The following is a 24,306-nucleotide window of genomic DNA, read 5'->3' on the forward strand; positions in this document are numbered from 1 at the left end:
AGAGAAGAGTCACACTTACTTACATTTGTGTCTTTTCCACTGCCCGAGCATAGACCAACACAGGCGAAAGTCAGAACCTCCCATTGATTTAGGATAGTACTGGGAGAAATTTAAAAAGAATCATGCTCAAATCACTCTTACATTTATTTTTCTTTAAACAGTTATGTGCTGATGGTATCACTGGGGTAAATTTACTTGGTAACATTCTTGAGGCTGATAACATGAGAAAAAAGTGGAGTTCAAACAGTTTTTAATCCAGATTGTTGCATCAGCTGCATTATACTCAACTCTCACACCTCTGAACTCCTCCGTCCAGTTGCTTCCAGTAATGTTCAGATAATATTCAATTTACCTAATAATGGATATCTAGGAATAATTACAAGACTGTAATCTACTTGAGGCATTCAGATGGTTTAAATATTGGGGAAGGGTTGCTTGGTGGCCATTACAATGTGTAATCCAATTGAGACTTGTTTATAGTTTTAAGAATATAAGAAATGAAATAAAAGCTGTTTAAACAATTAAGGTCTGTCTTTTTAACAGATTGCATGCCACTGATACTATTGTGGATTCAGTATCGAAGAGTTGATTCTGTAATTGTGTTCAAAATGAAAGTCATAGGCTGCTCCTCATCCTCCAATCATAAATTGGTCCCTTAATTTCCTCCTAAGGGAGGAAGCCTCTTAAGAAGTTGAAACACTGACTATCTCCTTGATTCCTGTGAAAGCTGCAGAGTGTCCGTCTAACATTACAATCTACTTTATTCAGCCCCAGTTTATTGCATTCCTCTGTTGGAATTCCCATATTTTCAACAGAATGAGACCATAATATTTCCTGGAAGTATTTGGCCGTATAGATTTGTGCTTTATCACCTTTAATGCCATTCGAAACCAGATACGTTCAATTAACTGCTTTCAAAGAATTTAAATAAATAATTGCATTTGGTGGGTGGCCATTGTATGTAACTAACATTCAGCTGATAGGAATTTATTTGGGGCATTCATCTTGCTGCAGCTTTTGCTAATTGTGTGTTCTTGGCTTCATTCAAAGCCTCACAGTGGCTCTCATGTATATCCTATATGTGTACAAACAGTTTCAATATTATATGCTTTTAATATTCTGTTTGTCCTTTACTTATGCTGGAAATCATTCAGCGTTTACACTGTGGGCCAGATTTTAAAAGGACAATGGGGTTGGGACCCAGTGCGAGCGCGATTTCAAAATTGTGGCCCTGGAGGTCATCTCGGGACCCCTACACCTCTGGGTCAGTTTGAGTTTCAAAGGACCGGCAGATGGGCTGGGAACGGGAAACCCAGTTGTCGCCAACTAAAGGTCAGTTAATCTCCTTAAAGTGCTTGTTAAGGGCCCTGACCCATGGGGAATGGAATTTTAAGCTTTATTTCGGTGAACCCGAACAGTTTGGTGCATGTTAGTGCACAGTTGTTAGGTTTGGCTTGGGACCAATAAGCTTATCTGTCCGTGTTTCTTACCTGTTTTTTCCAGGCCATATCTGTGCCAGTGTTGAGTGCAGGATTTCATTTTTCCTTCGTACCCTGTCAGGGCTGTTGGCCCTCTGAGAAGCTGCCTGCACTTTGGCAAGGCAGCAGCAGCCCCCAATATGGCTGCCGTCTGCCTTTGGTGCTGGTGCCACACAGGCAACTCCTTTTTCCTGGAGGCACGTGGTGCCACGAATTGGATGCCGAGCTCGCTTCCTGCCCAATGAGGGCACTTACATTTCAAAAAAGCTTCACGAGAGCAACACAATTGAGGCGTGGGGTCGGGACCTGAAATTCATTTAGGTGCCGGGTTCCCGACCCTGCTCTGACAATCCGGCCCCACATGCTATTTCAGCAGCCAGTTGTCAGTACAGCTGTTGAGTGTGAGTGCATCCTCTAGCTGGAATTCTCCGCCCCTGTTGGCATGGGTGTCAAGGCAGGTGTGAGTGGGCAATATGGCGAGAAGGCCAAAAATTGGTTTTACGCCATCATGAAACCAGTTTGCAATCATCTGCTCCGCCCATCAGTGGCGAGCCACCTTTCCCACTGTCCAATGTCAGGAACTCAATTTCAATGTATTTGCTTCTCATTATCTTGCCTGCCCACCAGAATCATCCCCCCACGCTGGATCATCTGGCCACGCCGACGTGTTTCACAACTGAACATAAGCGATGTGCACCTGGCGAGCTGCACTTCACTCAAGACTTTGAGGTTTGTTTGCCTACCTTTCTTTGGGCAGCACTCACAGTCCTCAGCACCAGGCTTCACAGGCAGAACCGCATCACCTTTCAGAGGACTCACGGGCAGTTCTCTACCTAACAGACCAGCTGTAAGGTGGGGGTGGCTTTTCAATGGCTCTAGGGCCAGGGCTTGCTTGGGGAAGGGGGAGAAGTGGCCTCAGGTAAGGGAAGAGGTTGCAGGGCTAGTGCAGTACTGGGTAAGGAGGGTATCCCAGTGTGTGTGTGGGGACACATGGTGATCTGTGCAAGTGACCTCAAGAGGTTGAGGGCTGAGGAGGCAGTCTCCAGAGGAGATGAGGCCAGATGGAGATGTGAGGGTGTGTGTGAGAGAGTGAGTGGTGATGTCTCTTGAGCTGGCAGTAAGTGAGATGCCAGTGAATGTGTGATGGCCTTGTGAGTGTGAGAATTTAGAGTGATGAGACGGTTGCCTCACCCTGGCGGCATGGATGAGATCATTCATCCTCTTTTGCACTGGATGGTGAACCTCTTCTGTGCAACATTGGCACAGACTACCATTGCCATCGCCTCCCAAGCTGGAGTGGTGACACTGATGGGCCTCCTGCAGCCAGAGTGGAGGTAGAGGACATCACGGCGGCCCTCCAAGGCATCCAAAAGGCAGTCCAGGGACACATCAGTAAAATGGTGGGCTGCAGTCTTCTTGCCTTTCGGGGCCATGTCTTCTGTGCAGCAGTCCTGGGCTGCAAGCATTGAGAGCTGTGCTCGTGGCTGCAGTTCAAATACGGCGTCCGTGTGAGGAAGCGGTGAGGTGACTGCATGGTGGGCAAATCGGAGGAAGCCGACTAGCGAAACAACATGCTTCCCATGACTGCATAAACAAGGATGCAGAAAGGGGATGAAAACCTGCCATTACGGCCAGTGGGCAAAATGTTGTTGTACACGCCCGCTATCGCATTTAGTGCAATTCTGGGATAATTCCACCCTCTGTCCTTGGTGAGCAATGCTCAGCCAAGATGATTAATGATTGTAATGTTACTAGTGCAGATTACTGACAAATCATGTGCAGCCAGTGACTGGGACATTTGGATATACTGTTTTTCACTGGTGGTCTGGGGAATATTTATCCCTCACTCAACATTACATAAAAAGCTATTTTTGATCATCATCACATTGCTGTTTGTGGGACCATGCTATATGCAAAGTTGGCTGCAGCATTTCTTACATTACAATATTACAGCATGTCAAAAGTAGTTCCTTGACTACAAAGCACTTTGAAACATTTTGAGGTCATGAAAGGTGCACCTTTTTTATTGTAGCTACTGATACATGGTGTCTAGTTTTTAGATCTAATTCATTCTCAGATATTTCGAAAGTCATGTTGCGAGGCATGATCTTAAAGTCTTCGTATCTGAATGTACAGTTAGACTGCTGTATCAGATTAAACCTAGTGTGAAAGGTGACTTGGAAGAGATTCAAAATGTTGAATTCCAAGAGGCAATAGTAAGCTAAAATGGTCTGTTTATCCAGGCATTCCTCTCTGTGGATCCCCTGTCCCTTTTATCCTTCAACAGTAAGCTGTAGTGAATAAGCAGAGCTGTGGTTGTTTCCTCTAATTCAATACAGCAGTGCTTTGTACGGCTAGTCAATACACACATGGCACACCACACTGCACTGGGGGATGCTTCCAATTACACTGCATCCCATTGAAGCATTGATGTCTTATAGTCAAAATATTTGAAGTTGCAGAGATATGAGAAGAAGATTTTATTGTCGATTGTGGCCAATTAAAGGTCACTCAATTAATCATCCTTGATTAAGAGAGCAATGCCAATGCCATGGGAAGTATCTGTTAGGTTTGTAACAGTTTGGGGAACAATACAATGAAAAACCTAGATCAAATGTAGACGGGTCAACAATGTTATGGTTTTTAATATCACTCATATTTCTGAACGATGTTGACACCTCATCAGAAAGAGTGAGACAGATCGCAAACCCATTTAAAGGCACAGATCTGATTTCTTTTAAGAGCGAGATACATCTATGATCATTAGATAAGGCGCAAGAACTGTTCAAGACTGCTCCATCATTCATTAAGATCATGGCTGATGTTCTACCTCAACTCCGCTGTCCCCAATTTCCTTGATTTGCTTAGTATGCAAAAAATCAATCAACCTCTATACGTCACGACTGAGCATCCACAGCTCTCAGGGGTAGTGAATTCCAAAGATTCCTTTGAGGGAAGAAATTTCTACTCTTCTCAGTCCTAAATGGCCAACCCCTTAATTCTGAGACTGTGAATCTCTGGTTCTTGACTTTCCCACCATGGGACACATCCTCTCATCTACCCTGTCAAGTTGTTTAAGAATTTTATATTTTTCAATGAGATCATCTCTTATTCTTTTGCACTGTAGGGATTAAAGGCCAAATCTGCTCTATCTCCTCTCATACGGCAATCCTCTTATTCCAGAGATCAATCTAGTGTACCTCCACTGCACCTTGTCTAAGGCTAAGATTTCATTCCTTTGGCAAGAAAACCAAAACTATACATGCTACTCCAATTGCGGTATCGTAAAGGCCCTATGCACAATTGTAGTCTTTTATTATGATCTGGATGGAGAACGTTAATGTTTAAATAGAAATCCAAACATCTTGATTTAACCAATAGAACTATGCCACAGGGATTCACATTTTTTAAAACAAGACAAACTTTATTGTATATAAAAGACTTTTAACAAAACAAGCATTATTAACTTAACAATATGGTTTATACCAATGCATGTTATGCCTTCAGATTTACTATTTATTTCCCCCAAGTATTCTCTTATAAAACACATCAATCTTTACGTTATGTACGTCTCTTCTCACCATCCATAAGTATGCCACAGTCCTCTGGAGAATTTTCCTCAGCTCCAGCTATCCTCAGAGGTAAACTTTCACTCACCTTCTTGTGACTGTAGAGGCCTCAGGCCCCTGTACTGGTTACTTTTCCAATAACTTCCGAGCTAATCAGCTGGTTACTTTCTTTTGCAATGAGACATGGTGAGGCCTACTGTTGATTCTCCCACTAGCTTCAAACTAGGCAATTTTCAAGCTTCTGTTATTCACCAGGTTCAAACTGAAGTTAACCCTCACCTGCCTTCCATGCTGCCAAGGAAAGTGTTTTACCCTGCTTACAGTGCAAGCCTATCTAACTGTCATTTATTTTGGCTAACTTCCCTCTGTGAGCTGCAAACCACACAAGAACCAAACTGCAACTAAAAACCTCTCCCAGCAAACTCCCAGGTGAATTAAAACTGGAAAGCCTTCCTAAGCTCCACTCATCTCCATGACAACGTAGCCTGCTCTGGGCTATTCTCAAACTGACCTTTACGTTAACTTTCCCTGATCTACGATTTTTTTTTTCTGATGAAGTAAATGGGTTTTTCAACCTTTCAGGGTTTACTGAATATCTTTTAAACTAATTTAGCTCTATCGCCCAAAGCAAAAGCATCTCCCTGGACTGCATTACTGCAACCTTTGCAGGTATCATGTCTCCAGCTCTCCTGCTGTTTTATGATCTTACCTTTCTAGCTGTTAACCTCTTAAAGCAACATGGCCACAAACTTTTAAGTATAATAGACTCCCAGCTGCTTTAATTGTATTTATCCCATTTTCTACAGTTGAACGTTAATTCCTAAAACCATAAGTTACATTCTAAAACTAGAACACATGAATCATGAACTAGATTTTCGCAACACTTTCATAAATCTACATTGACTCTGCCCAGTCATATTATGTTTAAGTGCCCTGTTATCAAACCTCCAGTCATAGATTTTTAGCATTTCCCTACTGCTGATATAACAATAAGTAACCTATAGTTCCCCATTTTCTCCCTCAAGTGATAGGAGCAGGAGTAGGCCAAATGGCCCATTTTATACGATCATTGTGTATCTTGGGTTTCAACTCCACTTTCCCGCCCGTTCCCCCAGACCCTTGATTACCTCAGAATTGCCTATTTCTGTAGCTACCTCTTGTTAAAACCCCAGGATGTAGGCCATGGGGTCAAGGAGGTTTGATGGCTTTTAGTCCCATTAATATTCTGATACTATTTCTTTACTGATACTAATTTATCTAAGTTCCTAGGTTCCTCTAGACCCTTGGTTCTCCACAATTTCTGGCACGTTTTTTGTGTCTTCTGCCATGAAGTCAGATCCAAAGTATTTGTTTAATGTGTATTGATCCCTGACCAGACACCCAAATTTTGTTTGATCCGGTTATGGGCCAGTAACATTTTGTTTAAAGTAGAAAAAGTTTGACATCCAAAGTACTCATGAAGAAAATAAAGTCAAAGATTCCAAGGTTTTAAACAAACCAAAATAAACTTTATTCTATGAAGTCAGAAAAGTAAAACAATTTACAATATCTATCTTATACTCTAACACTCAGAATTAACATGAGGTACATGTGAATTAACAGGAAAACTGTGGTCGAACATGCTGCACTGCACCATTAATGGCAGATGCAACCAAGACAGATCCCAAGGATTCCTCAGTAACCCACTCAGACGTCAGTATCCATTGGGAGTTACACAATCTCATTAAAACTCTGTCTCCCTCATAAGGGATTCCAAACTTTTCACTTTCGAGGATCTGGTCTCTGAATTACCTCAAAAGTCATTCCGAGTCAGACTGCCTCAAAGGTTGCTCACCTCCCAAGGTTTCAATCTCATCTCCCGAGACTACGTTCCCCTGAATTCCCAAGTTTGGACTGATGCACAAATGCACAGGCAAATTCTAGCTCTTCAGACATGCCGAACAGAACATCGCTGCTCCAAAGGGTCACTTTCGCCCCACGGCCCTGCAGCAGAGTCACCGACCTTCTGCTGCCTTTCCAGGTCTCCAGGGTTTCTCAGCAGTCCTCACTGCCTGGATCCTGCCAACAGCAAAACTTTTGCTGCTTGGAGCTGCTTTCTTTGCTTCTCCCCCCAGTGGTTTCTCTCTCTGCTGGTTCCTACTGGTGGTTTCCTCGCAGTGGTCTCCTTCTCCTGGTGGTCTCTTCCCCCGGTGGTCTCCTCCTGGTGGCTTCTTCTCTGGTGGCCTCTCTCTCTCTCTGGGACATCTCCCAGTTCCCTCTCTCTGGATTCCCTCTCTGGGTTCCCTCTATCTTTCTCCAGTGGTTCCTTTCCCAGTGGTTTTCTCAGGATCCACCATACAAACTGCTCTGAGGTAGGTACTTCTTTCTTGGATTCTAGGTGTGGGACTTGCTTATGAAAGAGACTGTAGACATACTCTTGTAGTACTAATAAACAAGCTTTAAGCAGACACATCTAAACAGGTTACAGAGTAGGCATGGCGCTCCTAGGCATAATTCCAACTTCTCTCTCTCTCTCTCTCTCGAGACTAACACATGACTGACAATGTCGTTGGTACATCATCTACATCATACAATAGCATATCAGTTAACCCTTTATATTACACCTCCCCCAAGAACGCTATCCTACTTTTTAACAACAACATGAAACTATGCCTTTAACTATTTACATTACATTTCTGTAACTTTTTTTTACAACTACAGATCCTATCCAACTCCTACTCTTCCCCTCCCCAAGTCACAGTCCTTGAGTATTCAATTTCCCACAGTATTCTTGCTCTAGGGAGACATGAGAACTTTCTTCTGCATCGTGCAGGACATCATCACCTGCAGAATTGGACAACACTTTAGCAGTACCATTGTCAGCATTGCTGGGAATTAAATGAAAGGCTGATCCATAGGAGAACACTGTAGAGAATTGACCTTTGGACCCTCTGGGACTAGAAGGGAAGAACTCAGGACACTCTGAGGAACTTGTAGCTCCCTAGAAGGACTCTGGGAAGAAGCTTCATAAGAGGAATGATCTTCAACTTCAGGGAAGATTGTCACAGCTGTATCCTTCAATGCTGGATCAAAGACTGAAAAGGCATTGAAGATCTGAGATTTCAATGAATTTAGATGTTGAAGGATAAAACAGCCAACTGCAAGACTGTCAGGAAAAGAAGAAGAGATGATTTCCTAATGATATTTTGGGAGGACCATTTACTTTCTGTAGGCAGTGGTAAGACAGCCGCACTTCTCTCTGTACGAGGTTGCTACACTCGGGGCAACAGGAAGAATTGCTGGGGATATGGAGGCAAGACAGCCTCATCTCCTGTAATGAGAGGAATTTCCTGTAGGCAATGAACTCTGGGGCAAGACTTCTGTATAGGATTCTGCGGCTTCAGAAGTGCTGAAGATTCTGCCACAGCTTCTGTGCTGACCTCCACTTTTGAAGAGAAGGAGACTTTCAGCTGGGAATGAAGTATGGGCGCCAATTGACTTTCACCCTGGGAAGGTTCCAGCTCCTGAGCAGTGTGATTCTCTATGGACTCTGACTTGGACTTTGGCAAGGCATTCTCTGTGGAAGACTCTTTGTGAACAAAAGCAGATAAAGTAGGCATTGGTCGGTTCGGTGGAGCTAAGATCTGAATGCTGTTCAGCCACTTAAAGCACAGCTGACTCCTCTGAAAAGACGAAAGAGAATTCGTAGAGTGCATCCATCAACGGGAGAGACGAATCATTCTCTAGGACCTCAACCTCCAAGTGATCACTCAGTACTGCAAGGGATTCTTTCTTGTCACTCTCTAGGAAGATCCAATTTGGGTCCAGCAGGTGTCCATGGAGATGGTCACCATCTGCTGCAGTGCCTTATGTATCCGCTACCTCTGGCCTTGCTTCACGAAGAACTAAGAGATTCATAACGTCCATGTCTGCCCTGGGTCTAGTGGATGGCGTCTCTGTGAAAGAAAGGAACTTATTACTGAGTGTATAAATTTCCTCAGTTTCTGAAGGCTGAGTTTCCACTGCTTCTAAGTGAAAGGTTGAAGTTTGTGGCATGAAAGATAGTGAATCGTTCAAATGATGAGGATCATCTGTTTTTTCTAGGATTGCACAAAGTATGCCAATATTGACACTTAATAGGGATGTACATAGATTGTGAAGAACATAGAGAGAATCAACGATCTATCTCCCCTTGTAGCTAAGAGGAGCAATAATCCTGCCTTTGATTGGAAAGCCTATGCTGCTGGGATCTTGTAACTTGATGTCTGCTAGATAAACGGTCAATCAAGGTAATTTGCTAATATGTTAACAGCTGCTCCAGTGTCAATTTTAAAAGTAGTATCGAAGCCTTGGACTTGGACCGTAACTGACCAATAGTCTGAATTAAGACTATCTACTTCCCCATGGAACTCGGTAATTACATCTTTTCCTTGATTTTCCATTTCTTGAAAGGAATGTGTTTCATAATTACCTTCTGGTCTTCAACTTCAATTAAAATTACTGGATTTGCAGAAACACTTGAAATACCCATTTATGCCACACTGGAAGCATTCTGTGGCCCCTGCTAGGAGGTCTTGGTGTCCATGCTGGGTTTTCACGCCCCAAAGCAAGCATCTTAAAATGGCTGCTAGCGTGGAGTTTCGCACCCTTTTGCTTGCCCCAGGCTTTCTTGGGGTGGGGCCGTTGTGCATGGGCCTAAACAATTTACAGAGTCATGTGAAGCCTCAGAGTCACCCCGAATTATAGCCCGATTATATGCTCTAAGCTAGGCCTGCTTTTCATACAGGATCGCTTGATCCAAAGTAAGATCATCTGTGGTCTGCAGAAAGTCAGAGAGTTTTTCATCCTGGACACCCACGATCATGGAGTAACTCATCCTTCCCAAATCTGGAAGAACTATCTAGGTGGCGTAGGTTGGTTAGAAATTATTCAATCGATTCCCCAGATCATTGTAAGCTTTGGTTAAAATGTGTTCATCCAATTACTAAATTTTGCTTTGGGCTAAAATAGGTGTCAAAGGCTTTAGTAATGGAATCAAAGTCCACGGTAGACTCCTGCACAGCCTGTCTTCGGAGAACGTCGTCTGCTATTGGATCTACTGCATAAAGATAGGAATTATCTTGAAGCTTTTGCTCTTTTTCGTGAAGACCTGATGCTGTTTGGTACCAGAGAAAATGGCGTTTCCATAACTACCACTACGGGCCCTCGAGGCAGTCAAATGGGTGGAGCAAAGGCAGAGACTGTTGACCAGGTGCGGTCATTATTACCTCTCTCCTTCACCTGTTGAAATTCTTTACAAGCTGCTTTCAAAAATTTCTTCACCCTGTGGTTCCTTCGATAAAACCAATGTGTTTTTTACATCGATGTGTCCGCAGCTGCCACCATGTTCTGAGGTGTGTCCTTCCATCTTGGATTCTAGGCCTGGGATTTGGTTTCGAGCTAGACTGCAGACATTCTCTGGTATCTGCTTAACACTTGTTTATTAGATCTATATCTAAACAGGTTACAGTGTAGGCACGTTGCTCCTAGGCATGATTCCAACCTCTCTCTTGAGGGTCTAACACATGGCTGACTGATATTAGTAGTACATCATCATCTACGTCATACATTAGCATATCCCATCTGTTAACCCTTTATACTACACAAAAATGGTGGATATCGACCTCTGGGATACCATGAGGATTATTTCTGGGACATTGAGACCAACACAGCTTGAGTGGCTTCCTGTGCTAGCAGACATTAAACCTTCTAATGTCTGCAGGGAAAACATCCTCCTCAAAGAGGCTGACAGCTAACAAAGCACTGCTATTGACACAGGATCTAAAAAAAAAACCCCACGCACTCGTCTGAAACCCTGTAGTCCCCACGGGAACACACTCCACACCCTACAAACTGACGGCAGCCCCATCTTTTGATGGCGCACCTCCTAGTTGACTGCAAACATCACCAACTGCAAACTGATAACTGACCCGAGTGGTGAAGTCCCAAGTTTCAATCTTCCGCAGAAAATCCGGACAACCCTCAATTGCTTGAGGGCGGCCCAGGGATGATGTGGCCACTTGCTCCACAAGTAGAACATGAGGTTTAGCTCAAACTGCGACTCTGGCCATCCAAGTCAGACCATCGGGCACATAACTGAACTTGTGCCCTGAGAGATCCATTTCTGGTGGTATCACAACCAGTCTCACTGCATCAGCTGAAGCTGTTGAATGGATTGTTAACCTTGATATTGAACTGTAACTCCTTCCCCAGCTATACGAGTAAAAAAAATAGGATTAAAGGGACGCTTGGGCTATGCTTCAGTGCAGTACCAAGGGAATACTGCACTGTTATATGAGAAGTTAAATTGCAGACCATATGCTGTTTTAGGTGGATTTAAAAGATCCCATGAGATTATTCAAAGGACAATAGGGGAGTACTTTGGTGTTGTACCCACAATTTGCCACACTACTGATTCCTAGTTTTCAGCTGCACCATCGGGAGGGAACATGAAGCAGGTGCCGGGAGACTCCCTGAGGGGAAGGAGGGAATGTCAGAAGGGCAGGCACCTAAGTTGCACATTGCACGCTTCTTTTATTTTCTTTTTCTCTTGTAAAATTGAAAAAAAATGCTCTGATGGAAATAAATCGGAAGCAGTTCACGAATGAATAAATCATTAGAACAATACTGCAGATAGAACACTCAAAACAGACATGAAACAAGTGACACACATCAGCCATTGGCATGTTACACATACGTATGTATGAATATATTTAAAAATTTGTTGGTGCTAATTGTGTTCATTGCTATTTGAAGTACAGGGAGGGGTACATTATACAGTGTTACAAATTGTAACATTTATGAAAAAAACTACTGCAAAGAAGTGAGCAGCTTATCCAAGAATGCAACATTCAGCACAGAGGAGGTCTTTCAGTCCATCATTTCTGTTCTGGCTCTTTGAAAGAGCTATCCAATTAGTCCCGCTCCCCTGTTCTTTCCCCATGTAAACTTCCCCTTTTCAAGTATAAATCCATTCTCTATTACTATTGAACTCACTATTGAGTTACTATTGAAACCTGGCTCTACTACCTTTCAGGCAGGACATTCCAGATCATAAAACTCACTATGTAAAATAAAAACTCCTCCGCTCCCCACTGCTTCCTTCGCCAATTATATCAAGAATTTCACTAAAATAAATGGGCTCAGAGTTGGCACCTACAGAGAGAATTAGTTAAATACATTAAACACACAGAGTCACTTAAAACAATTGTTCAACAGATACGAAAGCTGTAACTGTGCAGCCACATATTTACATCAAAATCCTGTTGACTCTATAAAAACAAGTCATTCCCCGTTACCAGGAATGCCTAGTCTTGGCCATATTATCAGGGAGACCAGATGCCAGGCAGTGGTTAAGCACTTCCCCAAAGGGCAGGAGAGACAAAGGGGTGGAACTTAATCTTTTGGAAGCACAACAAAGTGACACAGTGTTACTGCTCTGTGAAGACTGTCAAGGCCAGGAAGCAGCTAACTTGCATGTTCTGACCAAGGAGTGGAAGATCTGATCATGGAAGTTCATGTACAAATGTTTATGAGGCTTATGCTGCACTTCTGTTTAACTCTTGAGTGCATTAACTTTATCTGGATAATTAACAATAGGTTAAATATGCACAAACTAAACTTTGCTGACTGGAAGTTCTTCCCTAGTGTGACACAAGCCAATGTAAAAATCAAAGGAGAGATTATTTTACATTGAAAAGATCAAACATATACCAGACCTAAACAGAGCATCGATCAGTGTAGTGAATTGTAGCAGATTAATCATTTCTCATTCACTTTAACTATACAATGTTCAAATAGACTATACCTCATTCTGTCTCACTCCCTGGAAAGCATAGCCAATAGTAACACTTCGGTGATATTCTGATTTATTTTTGAAATGCTACCCAGAATATTTGCTTTTATTTTTTACTCAGTACGATCAATGCAATGCTATGTTTCCCCAAGGGGTAACCGCACATCTGATCCCTTATTATAAAGTCTGTATTTACCTTTGGATTGAATTGCTGGCTGGCTGGAGAGGTAAAATTCGGTTGTCTGGCTTAAAAATTGGATCATACTGTACCAGTTCTACAGATATGCAATGGACACCCACGGGTCCAATATGATGGACAGCACATGCTCGCCCTCATTCTACATGAAAATTGCGTGCACGCCACATTGGTTTCAAATTAGGTTTTCTTTGGAAAACGTGATGTAGAATTTACAATTGCCCTTCAGCTATCTGAGTGTGTCTGATGCTTCATGCTGCTGTAAAAGGATAATCAGTTCAATATATATGGTTTAAGGGATGATTCAGAGCTTCCCCTCATCAACTACATATGTGATACTCGTAGTGCTTTTTAATTGTATTATTGAACCCTTTGGGACTATACTGCTTAGATTGTGCACGCTGCATTTTACAGAGAAGTGTTCTTCACTTTATAATCAATTAACCATAGGTTTTGTATTCTATGGTTGGGTCAGCTACAACTATTTGCTTTAGGCTTGAGGTGTTTCCTGTGCTATAAATCTACTTAAGTACTCCAGGGTGACTATTCTAGGTTGCTATCACATGGCCTAAAATACTGAGAGTCACCTGGAATGCACACAGACATTTTAATGTGATACTATACTGCATCTTCAATGCACAAAATTAAGACTTTGGTCTATTTGAGTTAACTCAAAAGTCAGCAGACAGCTTCAGAGATCCAGCAACCCTTCAGGCCTGTTAAGCTTCAATAGCTGTTTTGCAATAAAGATTGAAACCAAGACAGACTCCTTCGGATAGAGTTTTATTTCTGGTGCATAAAACTCTCTCTACAGAGAGAACGTGTCTCATTTTTTATGCCTTTTACTCTTTTGAGTAACCAAATAAACTAAATTAAAGAAAACGAGGGATAAAGTAAGAAGCAGCCCCTTAAAGGGGTACTGCAAAAGAAAAAAAAAACTAATCTCAAAGGAAACTTTTAACATCAAATTAAAATGTGATTCGAGGGGTCAATAAAGCACCCCAGTCCCCATGGTGCCCACTGGGCATGGAAGTCCTCGATGGTGCCAACGAACCTTTTATACAGCCAAAATGGGTACTTAGATTGTTAACTAATAATTAGCAATTGAACCCCTTTAACTGTTTCCTTCCCCAACAAGGCCAATTCTGGGACATCCTGCAACTCTCTGAAGCTGTTGTAAGACAATTGGTGACTGTGGAGCTGCTGTGGACAGTCAGTGACTCTGGAGCTGTTGAAGGCCCGTTAGTTACTCTGCAACACTGTCATGAGACTAGTGACTCTGCATCATTGTGAGACTCAGGGTGATATCTAAAGTTCCTTCCTTTGCATTTTCTGCCTTTTCTGTGTTCAACAAGACTAAAGGTGCTGATGCTGGAAATTTTTGCCCTTCATTTTTTTTGGTTCAAACACTCCCAGCTCAGATACACCATAGGTTGAATCCAGAGTAAAGCTCCCTGAAGTCTGACCAAAAATGTCTCGAGTCCGGCTTTAGAAGTGCAATCCACATTGCATCTCAGGTATTTCTGTTGCCTGCATTGGCCATTCGTGTGTGCAAGAATTTTGTTCCTGTATTCTTAACAAAATAAGCTGCATGATGAATCAAAAGTCTGCATCTAGTTAGTGTTACTGGATCTGTTGGCAATTAGAACTGGAAGTGGGGCTGTTCAGCAGTGATTTGTTCCAATAGTGACACAGACAGACCTCCTGCTTTAAATTAAACTGAGGACTAAGTGGCGTGTGCTCATTCTCTCGCATTCTTTATAAGACTCCTGTACAAAGAGGTACAAAGAGAGACCAGATGTTGGTTGCTGTGATATGTTTCCAAAGGTAATTTTTGGTGAAAGATAACCTACTCTCATTAGCTACTGAAAGTCCGCTCATAATCTGTAAAATAAATTGTGGAACACACTTTACTTGATTACAACTGTGGCTACTGGGAATCAATGGAGATTCAGCAAGATGACTAGCACCAGTCTGTGCACTGTGCCATTGAATGATAAGCTACACCTACCAAATACATGATTTTGGCACATGCCGAGCCACTGACATGGGCTCTGCTCAAAAGATTTTGCCGAACAGGAATGAAGTTGCTTTCTGCACAGAATTTCGGCAGGGGAAATCCTCAGACAAGACAGCTCGGGACACACCACCTCACTGTTGAGAGGTGGGGTGAAGCAGCATTGGCAGGAGCTCATTTGATCAGCTCTGCCACTCCATCATTACACTGAGTGGAAATTGGATAGGAGGTGGGGTGTGTTGGGTAGGGGATAGGGTTGCAAAATAGGAGGGAAAACATACTCTGAACAGCTCTACTATGGTGTCCTCTTGTCCAAAACAGTTTATGGAAATTTACAATAGAAACTGCAAATGAAGGTGGCATATGGTGAACAGACATTGGGAGGAGTATGGCTGAGTTTCAACCCATGGGACAGTCCATTCATAGCAAGGGAAAGCAACATAAATTTAACAAGAAAAAGATGAAAGGACATATCTAGGAATTTAAACCCCTGAACATTGGAATTTCACAAAGGAGCCATTACTTAATAAGTTAAAAGCATTTGCTGATAGTGTTTCCTATATTATAGCAGTGACTACACTTTAAAAGTACCTCATTGGCTGTAAAGTGCTTTGGGATGCCCTGAGGTTGTGGACAACTGTACGAATGTAAGTCTAGCTTTTTTTTCGAGATCGATGATATGCAATTTAATTGAAGGCACTATACCAGCATCGGCTCCAAAATAGAGTCTGCAGACAGTTTTTGGATATAATCCTGTTTACAGGTGGGAACTGATTTTTTTTCCCCCTGTGGCAGGTCTAGTGGTTAGAGCCAAGGAGTTGACTGATATCTTGCCGCTGTGAACTCTTTGCTATTCACATTGTTGGTCACCTTGCTCCCTGTTTAAGGTGGAGATACAGTCAATTAAAAAGGAGAGGTGTCATGGCAACCACCAGGCACACAAAATTTAATTTAGCAAAATTAAATTTGGTGATCGCGTTGACAGAGCTAGTTCAGCATTTCATCTGCAACCAACTAAACTTCTCAGTTAAAGCCAAAATTGCCTTGACTGCAGTTTCCCCACTTTAACAAGGCCAGGTTTAATTAAGCAGCAAGTTTGGGCTTGACAGAGAAAGAAAGGAAGAAATTGCATTTATATAGCACCTTAGGACATCTCAAAGTTTCACATCCAATTAGTACATTTGAGGTGTAGTCATTGTTGTAATGTCGGAGGCTCAGCAGCCAATTTGAACACAGCAAGCTTCAACTAACAGGAATGGAATAAATGCCTTTTTTTAAATGATGTTAGTTGATAGGTTGGTTTAACTGTGTGACAGCACATCTGTTAATGCAGCACTCTGGTGTGAGAATCATACCCATTACCTTCTGATTCAGAGCTGAGAGTGCTTAACTGAGTCAAACTGATCCGCAATCTGTGATAATGCGATCCTTTCATGACAGTACCACCTTCTCTTTCAGTTACAGTTTTCAAAAGCATCCTAAACAACATAAAACTGTCATGGAGTCAGTTAGCCAAATAATAATAGGGCTGAAACACACTAGAAAGTATTAGTCACACTGTAATATGCTGCACCATTCTGGTATTAGTTGTCCAACAGAAGTAGGACTGTATCAATCTGGTATTAGTCAGTCACACAGTAATATGACTACACATTCTGCTATCAGTCAGATATGCATTAAAGGATTGCACCATCATATGGTCAATCAGCCACATGGGGAGTGTGCTGCAGCAGTGTAGAGAAAATTAGTCACATACTAAGACGACAACATCACAATTGGATAATCAACTAGTCTTTGGGCACCACTATCATGGGGACAGTCAATCATAATAATAGGGCTGCATTGTCATCGAACAGTCATTCATTAAACAGGAGAGCTGCCCCATCGTGGTGTCTGTCAGCCACACAGCTTTAGAGGTACACCAGTAGGGAGACAGTTAATCACGAAGTAATGTTGTGCCTCCATGGGAGTGGTGTGTCTCACTATAATTGGGCTGCACTCTCATAGGGACTATAAAATCTGAAGGGAAATTTTGTTCCCTGATCTCAGGAAAATAAATGACCATTAAAAATACTGCAGGCGAGCAATCAAAGAATCGTAGAATTTTACAGCAGAGAAGGAGCCCATTTGGCCCATTCTGCCTGTGCCAGCTCTTGAGAAGAATTATCCAATTAGTGCCGCTTCAAGTGCTCTTTCCCCATAGACTCTCATATATCAGCTGCTCGAGGTTTGTCACTGGAGAGCTTTCTGAGACAGAAAAAACAGTGCTATACTTGTTAAAGTTTCTCTTGCTATGGCTCTTATTGTTGCATGCTAATATCCTGCTGCCATGTGCTCTCCACTTAATCATTTTACATTTTATTCTATTCCTCTGAGTGTAATTGTTTTTTTTCCCTTCATCCTTCTCTTAGCTCTGTTCCTTTTTAAATACTGTTCCTCAGTAATATCTGAGGAAGAGTCCATACTCAGATCATCTGGTCTCTTATCCCTATAGATGCTGCCTGACCCTGTTTTTTGTTTGCTTTAAGTAAAATGCTTCTTGTGTAATAAAAGCAAAATACTGCCGATGCTGGAAATCTGAAGTAAAAACAGATTTTTTCATAAATTCATAAACCCAGGGTACAGAAGAAGCAGTTCTGGCAGCACCCGTGGAGAGTGAAACAGAGTTAACGTTTCGAGTCTTTATGACTCTTCTTCAGGTCTCCGAAGACAAGTCATATGGACTTGAAACATTAACTCTGTTTCTCTCTCCACAGATGCTGTCAGACCTGCTTCTTCTGTACCCTGGGTTATGAATTTGTTTGGGTAATCAGCAATGGGAGATTGAAAAGCATGAGCTGAGCAAGAAGGGATAAGCTAACAACAGCAGCTTTATCACAAGCTTAAAAACAAAAAACTACTGCGGATGCTGGAACTCCAAAACAAAAACAGAATTACCTGGAAAAACTCAGCAGGTCTGGCAGCATCGGCGGAGAAGAAAAGAGTTGACGTTTCGAGTCCTCATGACCCTTCAACAGAACTGAGTAAAGTTAGGAGATGGGTGAAATATAAGCTGGTTTAAGGTGGGGGGGGTGGGGGGGAGAGAAGTTGTGGGTGGGGGGGGTGGTTGTAGGGACAAGCAAGCAGTGATAGGAGCAGATAATCAAAAGATGTTACAGACAAATGAACAGGGAGGTGTTAAAGGTGGTGATATTATCTAAGAGAATGTGCTAATTAAGAATGGATGGCAGGACACTCAAAGTACAGCTGTAGTGGGGGTGGGTTAGAAAGACTGACAGGGTATTATAGTTATAGATTTAAAAATAATGGAAATAGGTGGGAAAAGAAAAATCTATATAAATTATTGGAAAAAACAAAAGGGAGGGGGAAGAAACGGAAATGGGGGTGGGGATGGGGGAGGGAGTTTAAGATCTAAAGTTGTTGAATTCAATATCCAGCCCGGAAGGCTGTAAAGTGCCTAGTCGGAAGATGAGGTGCTGTTCCTCCAGTTTGCGTTGGGCTTCACTGGAACAATGCAGCAAGCCAAGGACAGACATGTGGGCAAGAGAGCAGGGTGGAGTGTTAAAATGGAAAGCGACAGGGAGGTTTGGGTCTTTCTTGCGGACAGACCGCAGTTCGGGTCTGTCCGCAAGAAAGACCCAAACCTCCATGTCTCTTGCCATTTTAACACTCCACCCTGCTCTCTTGCCCACATGTCTGTCCTTGGCTTGCTGCATTGTTCCAGTGAAGCCCAACGCAAACTGGAGGAACAGCACCTCATCTTCCGACTAGGCACTTTACAGCCTTCCGGGCTGAATATTGAATTCAACAACTTTAGATCTTAAACTCCCTCCCCCATCCCCACCCCCATTTCTGTTTCTTCCCCCTCCCTTTTGTTTTTTCCAATAATTTATATAGATTTTTCTTTTCCCACCTATTTCCATTATTTCTAAATCTATAACTATAATACCCTGTCAGTCTTTCTAACCCACCCCAACTAGAGCTGTACTTTGAGTGTCCTGCCATCCATTCTTAATTAGCACATTCTCTTAGATAATATCACCACCTTTAACACCTCCCTGTTCCTTTGTCTGTAACATCTTTTGATTATCTGCTCCTATCACTGCTTGCTTGTCCCTACAACCACCCCCCCACCCAACTTCTCTCCCCCCCTCCCCTCCCCCCCCCACCCGACCTTAAACCAGCTTATATTTCACCCCTCTCCTAACTTCACTCAGTTCTGCTGAAGGGTCATGAGGACTCGAAACGTCAACTCTTATCACAAGCTTGTTTAGCTGATCCTTCAGTATGACAGGCTGCTCACTAGGTGCCACCCATTTGCTGCATTAGATTCACTGTATGCTCCTTGTTCCAGATCCAGGCCAGCAGCGAATTGGAAGACCAGCTGAGGTCTGCGTCAAGCGTCACAGAGTTGATGGACATTTTCTATCCAGAATACAGGAGGATCCATGAATGTCTGCAGAAGAAAATCCACATAGTGCAGCGTGCAATGACAGAGGCTGAAGAAAAGGAATGGGAGGAGGCAGCAGCTTTTACATTGTCATGGGAAGACGAAGATATAAAAAGTGAGGAACACTAATGCTTCATTTGTTAGGAAGTGAACAAGAAACCTGAGCAAATTTTTTTTACATATTTTACACATCAGGATCTTCCAACTGAGCTATGCAGACAATGAAATACTTTTGCAGGTGGTCACTGTTGTAGGGAAATGATGCATCCAGTTTGCACACAAGATCCCAGAAACTGCAATGTAATAAGGACCAGATCATTTGATTTTAGGTGTTAGTTGAGGAATAAATATTGGGCAAGACACTGGGGACAATCCCCTGCTCTCCTTCCAAATAGTGCCCCGTGTCCTTCCATGCCACCTAAGAGGAGGTCATAGCCTCATTTTAATGTTTCATCTGAAAGGCGACATGTCCGACAGTGAGATATCATCATTGACCAGTACATTTTTGTGTCCAGAGGCAGAAAAGACTGGCCAAAGGGAAACTGATAGGATAGATGAGAGAAACTATTTCCACCGATTGGGGAAAATCTAGGACCAGGGGACACAGCCTCAAAACTAGAGCCAAGCCTTTCAGAAATGATGTTAGAAAACACTCCACACACTAAAGGTGATAGAAGTTTGAACTTTTCTTCTGCAAAGGGCAATTTATATTAGGTCAATTGTTAATTTTAAATCTGAGATTGATAGATTTTTGTTAACCAAAAGTATTAAATGTTATCAAGCAAACACAGTATATGGAATAAGGCTGCAGATCAATTGTCTCTCATTGTGATCTCATTGAATGGCAAAACAGGCTCAAAAGCTAAGTGGCCAACTCCTGTTCCTGTACTGTACTGGGTAGGTGCTTCTACACAATATGAAATTGAATACTATTACTCAGGCTCATGTCCTTCTGTCTGCTCTCAGTTCCCCGTGGAGTAGGCTACGTAATAGGTTATGCTGGCAGAGGGAGGAGCTCTATAAACACAAGTTGCATTCTCTGAAATCATCAGCTTTGTTATTTTCTAGGACAATTCTAATAGATGAACAAAGATCCAAAGCACGTCCCCATCCTTGAAGATGGGAATGGTGCCTGGTATCAAGATATAAAAATAGAAATAAATGTCAATAGTGAGAAGGCAGTATTTTGGAATCAACAGATATGGAGATAGTGCAGGAATGTGGCATTCAGGTAGATGATCAGCCATGATCTAACTGAATGGCGGAATAGGCTCGATAGGCTGAATGACCTACTCCTGTTTCAATATTCCTCCATGTTTCTGTGTAATGCTGTTGGAGATGAGACCCAAAGAGTTGACTCAATGCGTTAAATTATGTGAGAGTTGATAAATGATCACTGGAAGATTTTTAAACAAAAGCAACAACTTTAAACAACTAGTTTTTTTCCTATTTATTCATTTATGGGATGAGGGCTGGCTAGGCCAGCATTTATTGCCCATCCTTAATTGCCCTTGTTCAGGGGGCATTTTAAGAGTCAACCACATTGCTGTGGGTCTGGAGTCACATGTAGGCCAGACCAGGTAAGGATGGCAGATTAGTGAATCGGATGGGTTTTTACGACAATGGTTCCATGGTCATTATTAGACTTTTAATTCCAGAAGTTTTTATTGAATTCAAATTTCACCATCTGCCCTGATGGGATTCGAACCCAGAATACCAGTCCAGTGACAATATCACTATGCCACTGCCTTCTCCATGAATAGCAGTTTCAAGGTGCATCACAGAGATGTAATGAGATAAAATATGTCATTAAAGTACATCAAATCTGCTGCGAGACTGTCAAGATCAGCCATTTTGGAAGATATTTTAAAACCCAATTGAAGTATAACTTGGCAAGACATTTTTTTTCAATAGCCTTTGCCTTTCTCCATGAAAGATCTAACTCTTGCAAACTATCTGCTGTTGTAAGTATCCTTTATTTAAATGCATGTTTCATAATAAGCAACTAATAACTAAACCAAATCATTTGACAGATGTTGAACTTGAATGGGAAAAGACTCAGTGTAAGCCTAGAGAAGTGTGCTTGGATGTGGGGAAAGAGCTTGGGACTGCAACAAACAAGTTCTACAAACCTCCCTGTGTGTCTATCCACAGATGTGGAGGCTGCTGCAATAGCGAGGGACTACAGTGTGTTAACATCAGTACCTCATATGTGAGTAAGACGGTAAGTAACTCTTCCTATCAATTGACTTTGAAATCTTGTGTAGCTCGAGTTGCCTGTCTAAAATATTTGCTCATTTATTGTTGACCTGCAAGGGACAGTGCAGCCAAATAAGTGATGTAGGCATCATCAGTCATGTGTATGCTTTTTAAAATTTGTTCTTGGAATTTGAGTGTCACTGGTGGGACAAGAGGAGGGACAGAGGATAGAGGAGAAAGATAGAAAAAAAAGACATTGCAGGAGTTGCTGAGCTGAGGAGAAAGGGTTGAGGAGTTCACATCTCTTACATTATTAGTCTGCTTTCTTTTTTCAAGTTTTTGGGGATAATTCTGAGTTTGGGCAACAATGTAAAATGAACTATGTTGGGCAGGATTTTCCTTGCCCACTGGTGTTGGGTGTATTCAGTGGTGTGAGCGGACAATATGGTGAGAAGGCCAAAAATCGGTTTCATGACGTTGTGAAACCAGTTTGCGATTGTCCGCTCAGCCCGTCGATGACAGGCCGTGTTTCCCATCATCGGACATGGGAAACCTCATTGTAATACATCTACATATCATTATAAGGTCAGCCCGCCGGAATCATTCCCCCACACTGGATCGTCCGCCCATGTCGACAGGAAAACACACTGGTGCAGAACACACCTTGGCAAGTGTGACGTGCAGAAGTTGGGACTTACCACCAGGGCCTTGCTCACATCGCAGACATCCGAGGAGCAGAAGATGCTGGAGCCCTACAGCTAACGGACCCTGGAGGAACATCCATGGCATGCTGGGCGGACTCTCATGTACAGAGCTGTGCTGCAAAGCAGCTTATGGAAGCTGAAAAGTCACTGTTGAAGGTCTGCTCACAATGGCTGATGGTCGAGGGGGTGGAGATGAAGGTTCAGCTGTGTTCAGATGTACCTGGGGCTGGGAGAGGGAGGTCTGGGATCAACTAGGAGAGGAAGAGGTGCCAGGGGGAGGTGAGGTTGGGAGGGGGCAACGGGTGAGAAGACAACAACAACTGGGGAGCTAAGTGTAAGGGGGATGGAAGGTGTAAGGGAAGAAGTTTGGAGGGCCGAAGGAGTGCGGAGAGTGGAGGGAGTCCGGGGGGGAAGAAGGAGTCCGGGGGCGAAGAAGGAGTACAGAGAGGGGAGGGAGTCAGTGGGGAAGAAGGAGTGCAGAGAGGGGAGGGAGTAAGACTGGAAGAAGAAGGGTGTCTGAAGGAGTCAGGCAGGGGGAAGAAGTAAGGCTGGAGGAAAGAGTCAGGAAGGACTAAGGGTGGTGGAAGGAGTCAGGAAAGGGGAAGGACTAAGTGGAGGAGTCCTGCTGTGGGGGATGATGAAGGGGGTGGGGAAGGCATCGCGAGGGGGGCTTCCAAGGTGGGGGAAGTTCAGGTGAAGGTGCAAAGGAGTGCATTAATGAGTACATGACTGCCTCCTGGGGAGAGTACTGAGGGTGGGCGTGATATGAGGAAATGGTGAGAATGGCCAAGGGCAGAGTGAGGCGGTAGGGTGGGAGGACGAGGGTTCGACGGTAGCGGTAGAAGAGACAGCGAGGGTGGTTGGTGGGGATTCGGAGGCAGACACAGACCCTGGGGGTGGGAAGGAGGTGGTCAGGGAGGTTAATGTGGATATGGGTGGGATTTTTGGGAAGGAAAGGAATGTGCATGTTCACCTAGACATCCCCGAAAGAAAAGGGTTGTGGCTGATAGGTCATGGAGGGGAGGTGGAAGGTGATGCGGGGGTGTCAACAGTGATGGGGGAAAGGAAATGGGTGACTGGTGGGGGGGGAAGGATGGGAGAATGAATGAAGAACTGAATCACCACCATGCTGTCTAAATTGTAAGTAATGAGAGTCACGGTGGGTGAGATCAGGTGCTGCATGGGACTGTGATCAATGGGTGGGCGGAGATGCAGGTCAGCTCAAATGGGCAACTGAAAGCGAACCCCAGCAGGCAGAATTGAAAATGCTCAGGACATTGAGTTGAGTGTGATATGGGAAGGATCCGCGTGTGTGGGAGAGTGCTTGCACGAGGCTCCAAAAGGCCCTGCCATGCACACACTTCTCCCTTCAGAATCACTCATTGACCAGCTGCTCCCTCTGAGGCGGCAGAGGAAGAAGTTGTGGGGCTCAAAGGAAAAGGGGACTCAGAAGGAGCAGGCAGCCTCTGAGATTACTGAGTGGATGACCCAGGAGTGTTCAGCTGCCTCTTCTCCTCTCTTCGGGGGCCCCAGCCTGACTCCTTGAGGGGAAGGAGTGCCTGGAGCAATGTCAAGGTGCCCCGTTTTCCTCTCACGTTGCCATTGCAGGAACTCACCCATGGCTCCCGCGATGGAGTGCAGGTCTGCACACATCTCCGCGTCCTGCTGGACCAAGGTCTCCATGGCATCAGTCATCCTCCCCATGGAGGCCTCTATACATGCATGTGGGCACCATTTCATCAGAAGACAGGCAGATGCACTCCTCTGACTCGTGAGCCACCCTGTTGAGGGCTTCCAACAGCTCTGCATGATGTTCCCACACTTTCTGCTGACTCTCCAGGATGAGTTGGAAGGACAATTCCAGGGGTTCATCATCTGAC

At 43.5% G+C, this 24,306-nt stretch overlaps 1 protein-coding gene across 3 annotated transcripts in view; it reads left to right on the forward strand.

Moving 5' to 3' along the window:
* LOC144685975 (vascular endothelial growth factor C-like) overlaps positions 1-24,306 on the forward strand; it is an 83,606-nt gene that overhangs the window by 32,185 nt on the left and 27,115 nt on the right. For all 3 annotated transcript variants that reach the window (XR_013577826.1, XM_078551060.1, XM_078551061.1), the window contains exons 3-4: positions 19,428-19,638; positions 21,557-21,747. Coding sequence is in view for 2 of the 3 variants with exons in the window: in XM_078551060.1 (XP_078407186.1) it covers positions 19,428-19,638; positions 21,557-21,747 (402 nt within the window). In the remaining variant the exon portion in view is untranslated. The remainder of the gene's footprint in view (positions 1-19,427; positions 19,639-21,556; positions 21,748-24,306) is intronic.

Source organism: Cetorhinus maximus, chromosome 10, assembly GCF_964194155.1.
Source record: "Cetorhinus maximus chromosome 10, sCetMax3.hap1.1, whole genome shotgun sequence".
Taxonomy (NCBI): Eukaryota; Metazoa; Chordata; class Chondrichthyes; order Lamniformes; family Cetorhinidae; genus Cetorhinus; species Cetorhinus maximus.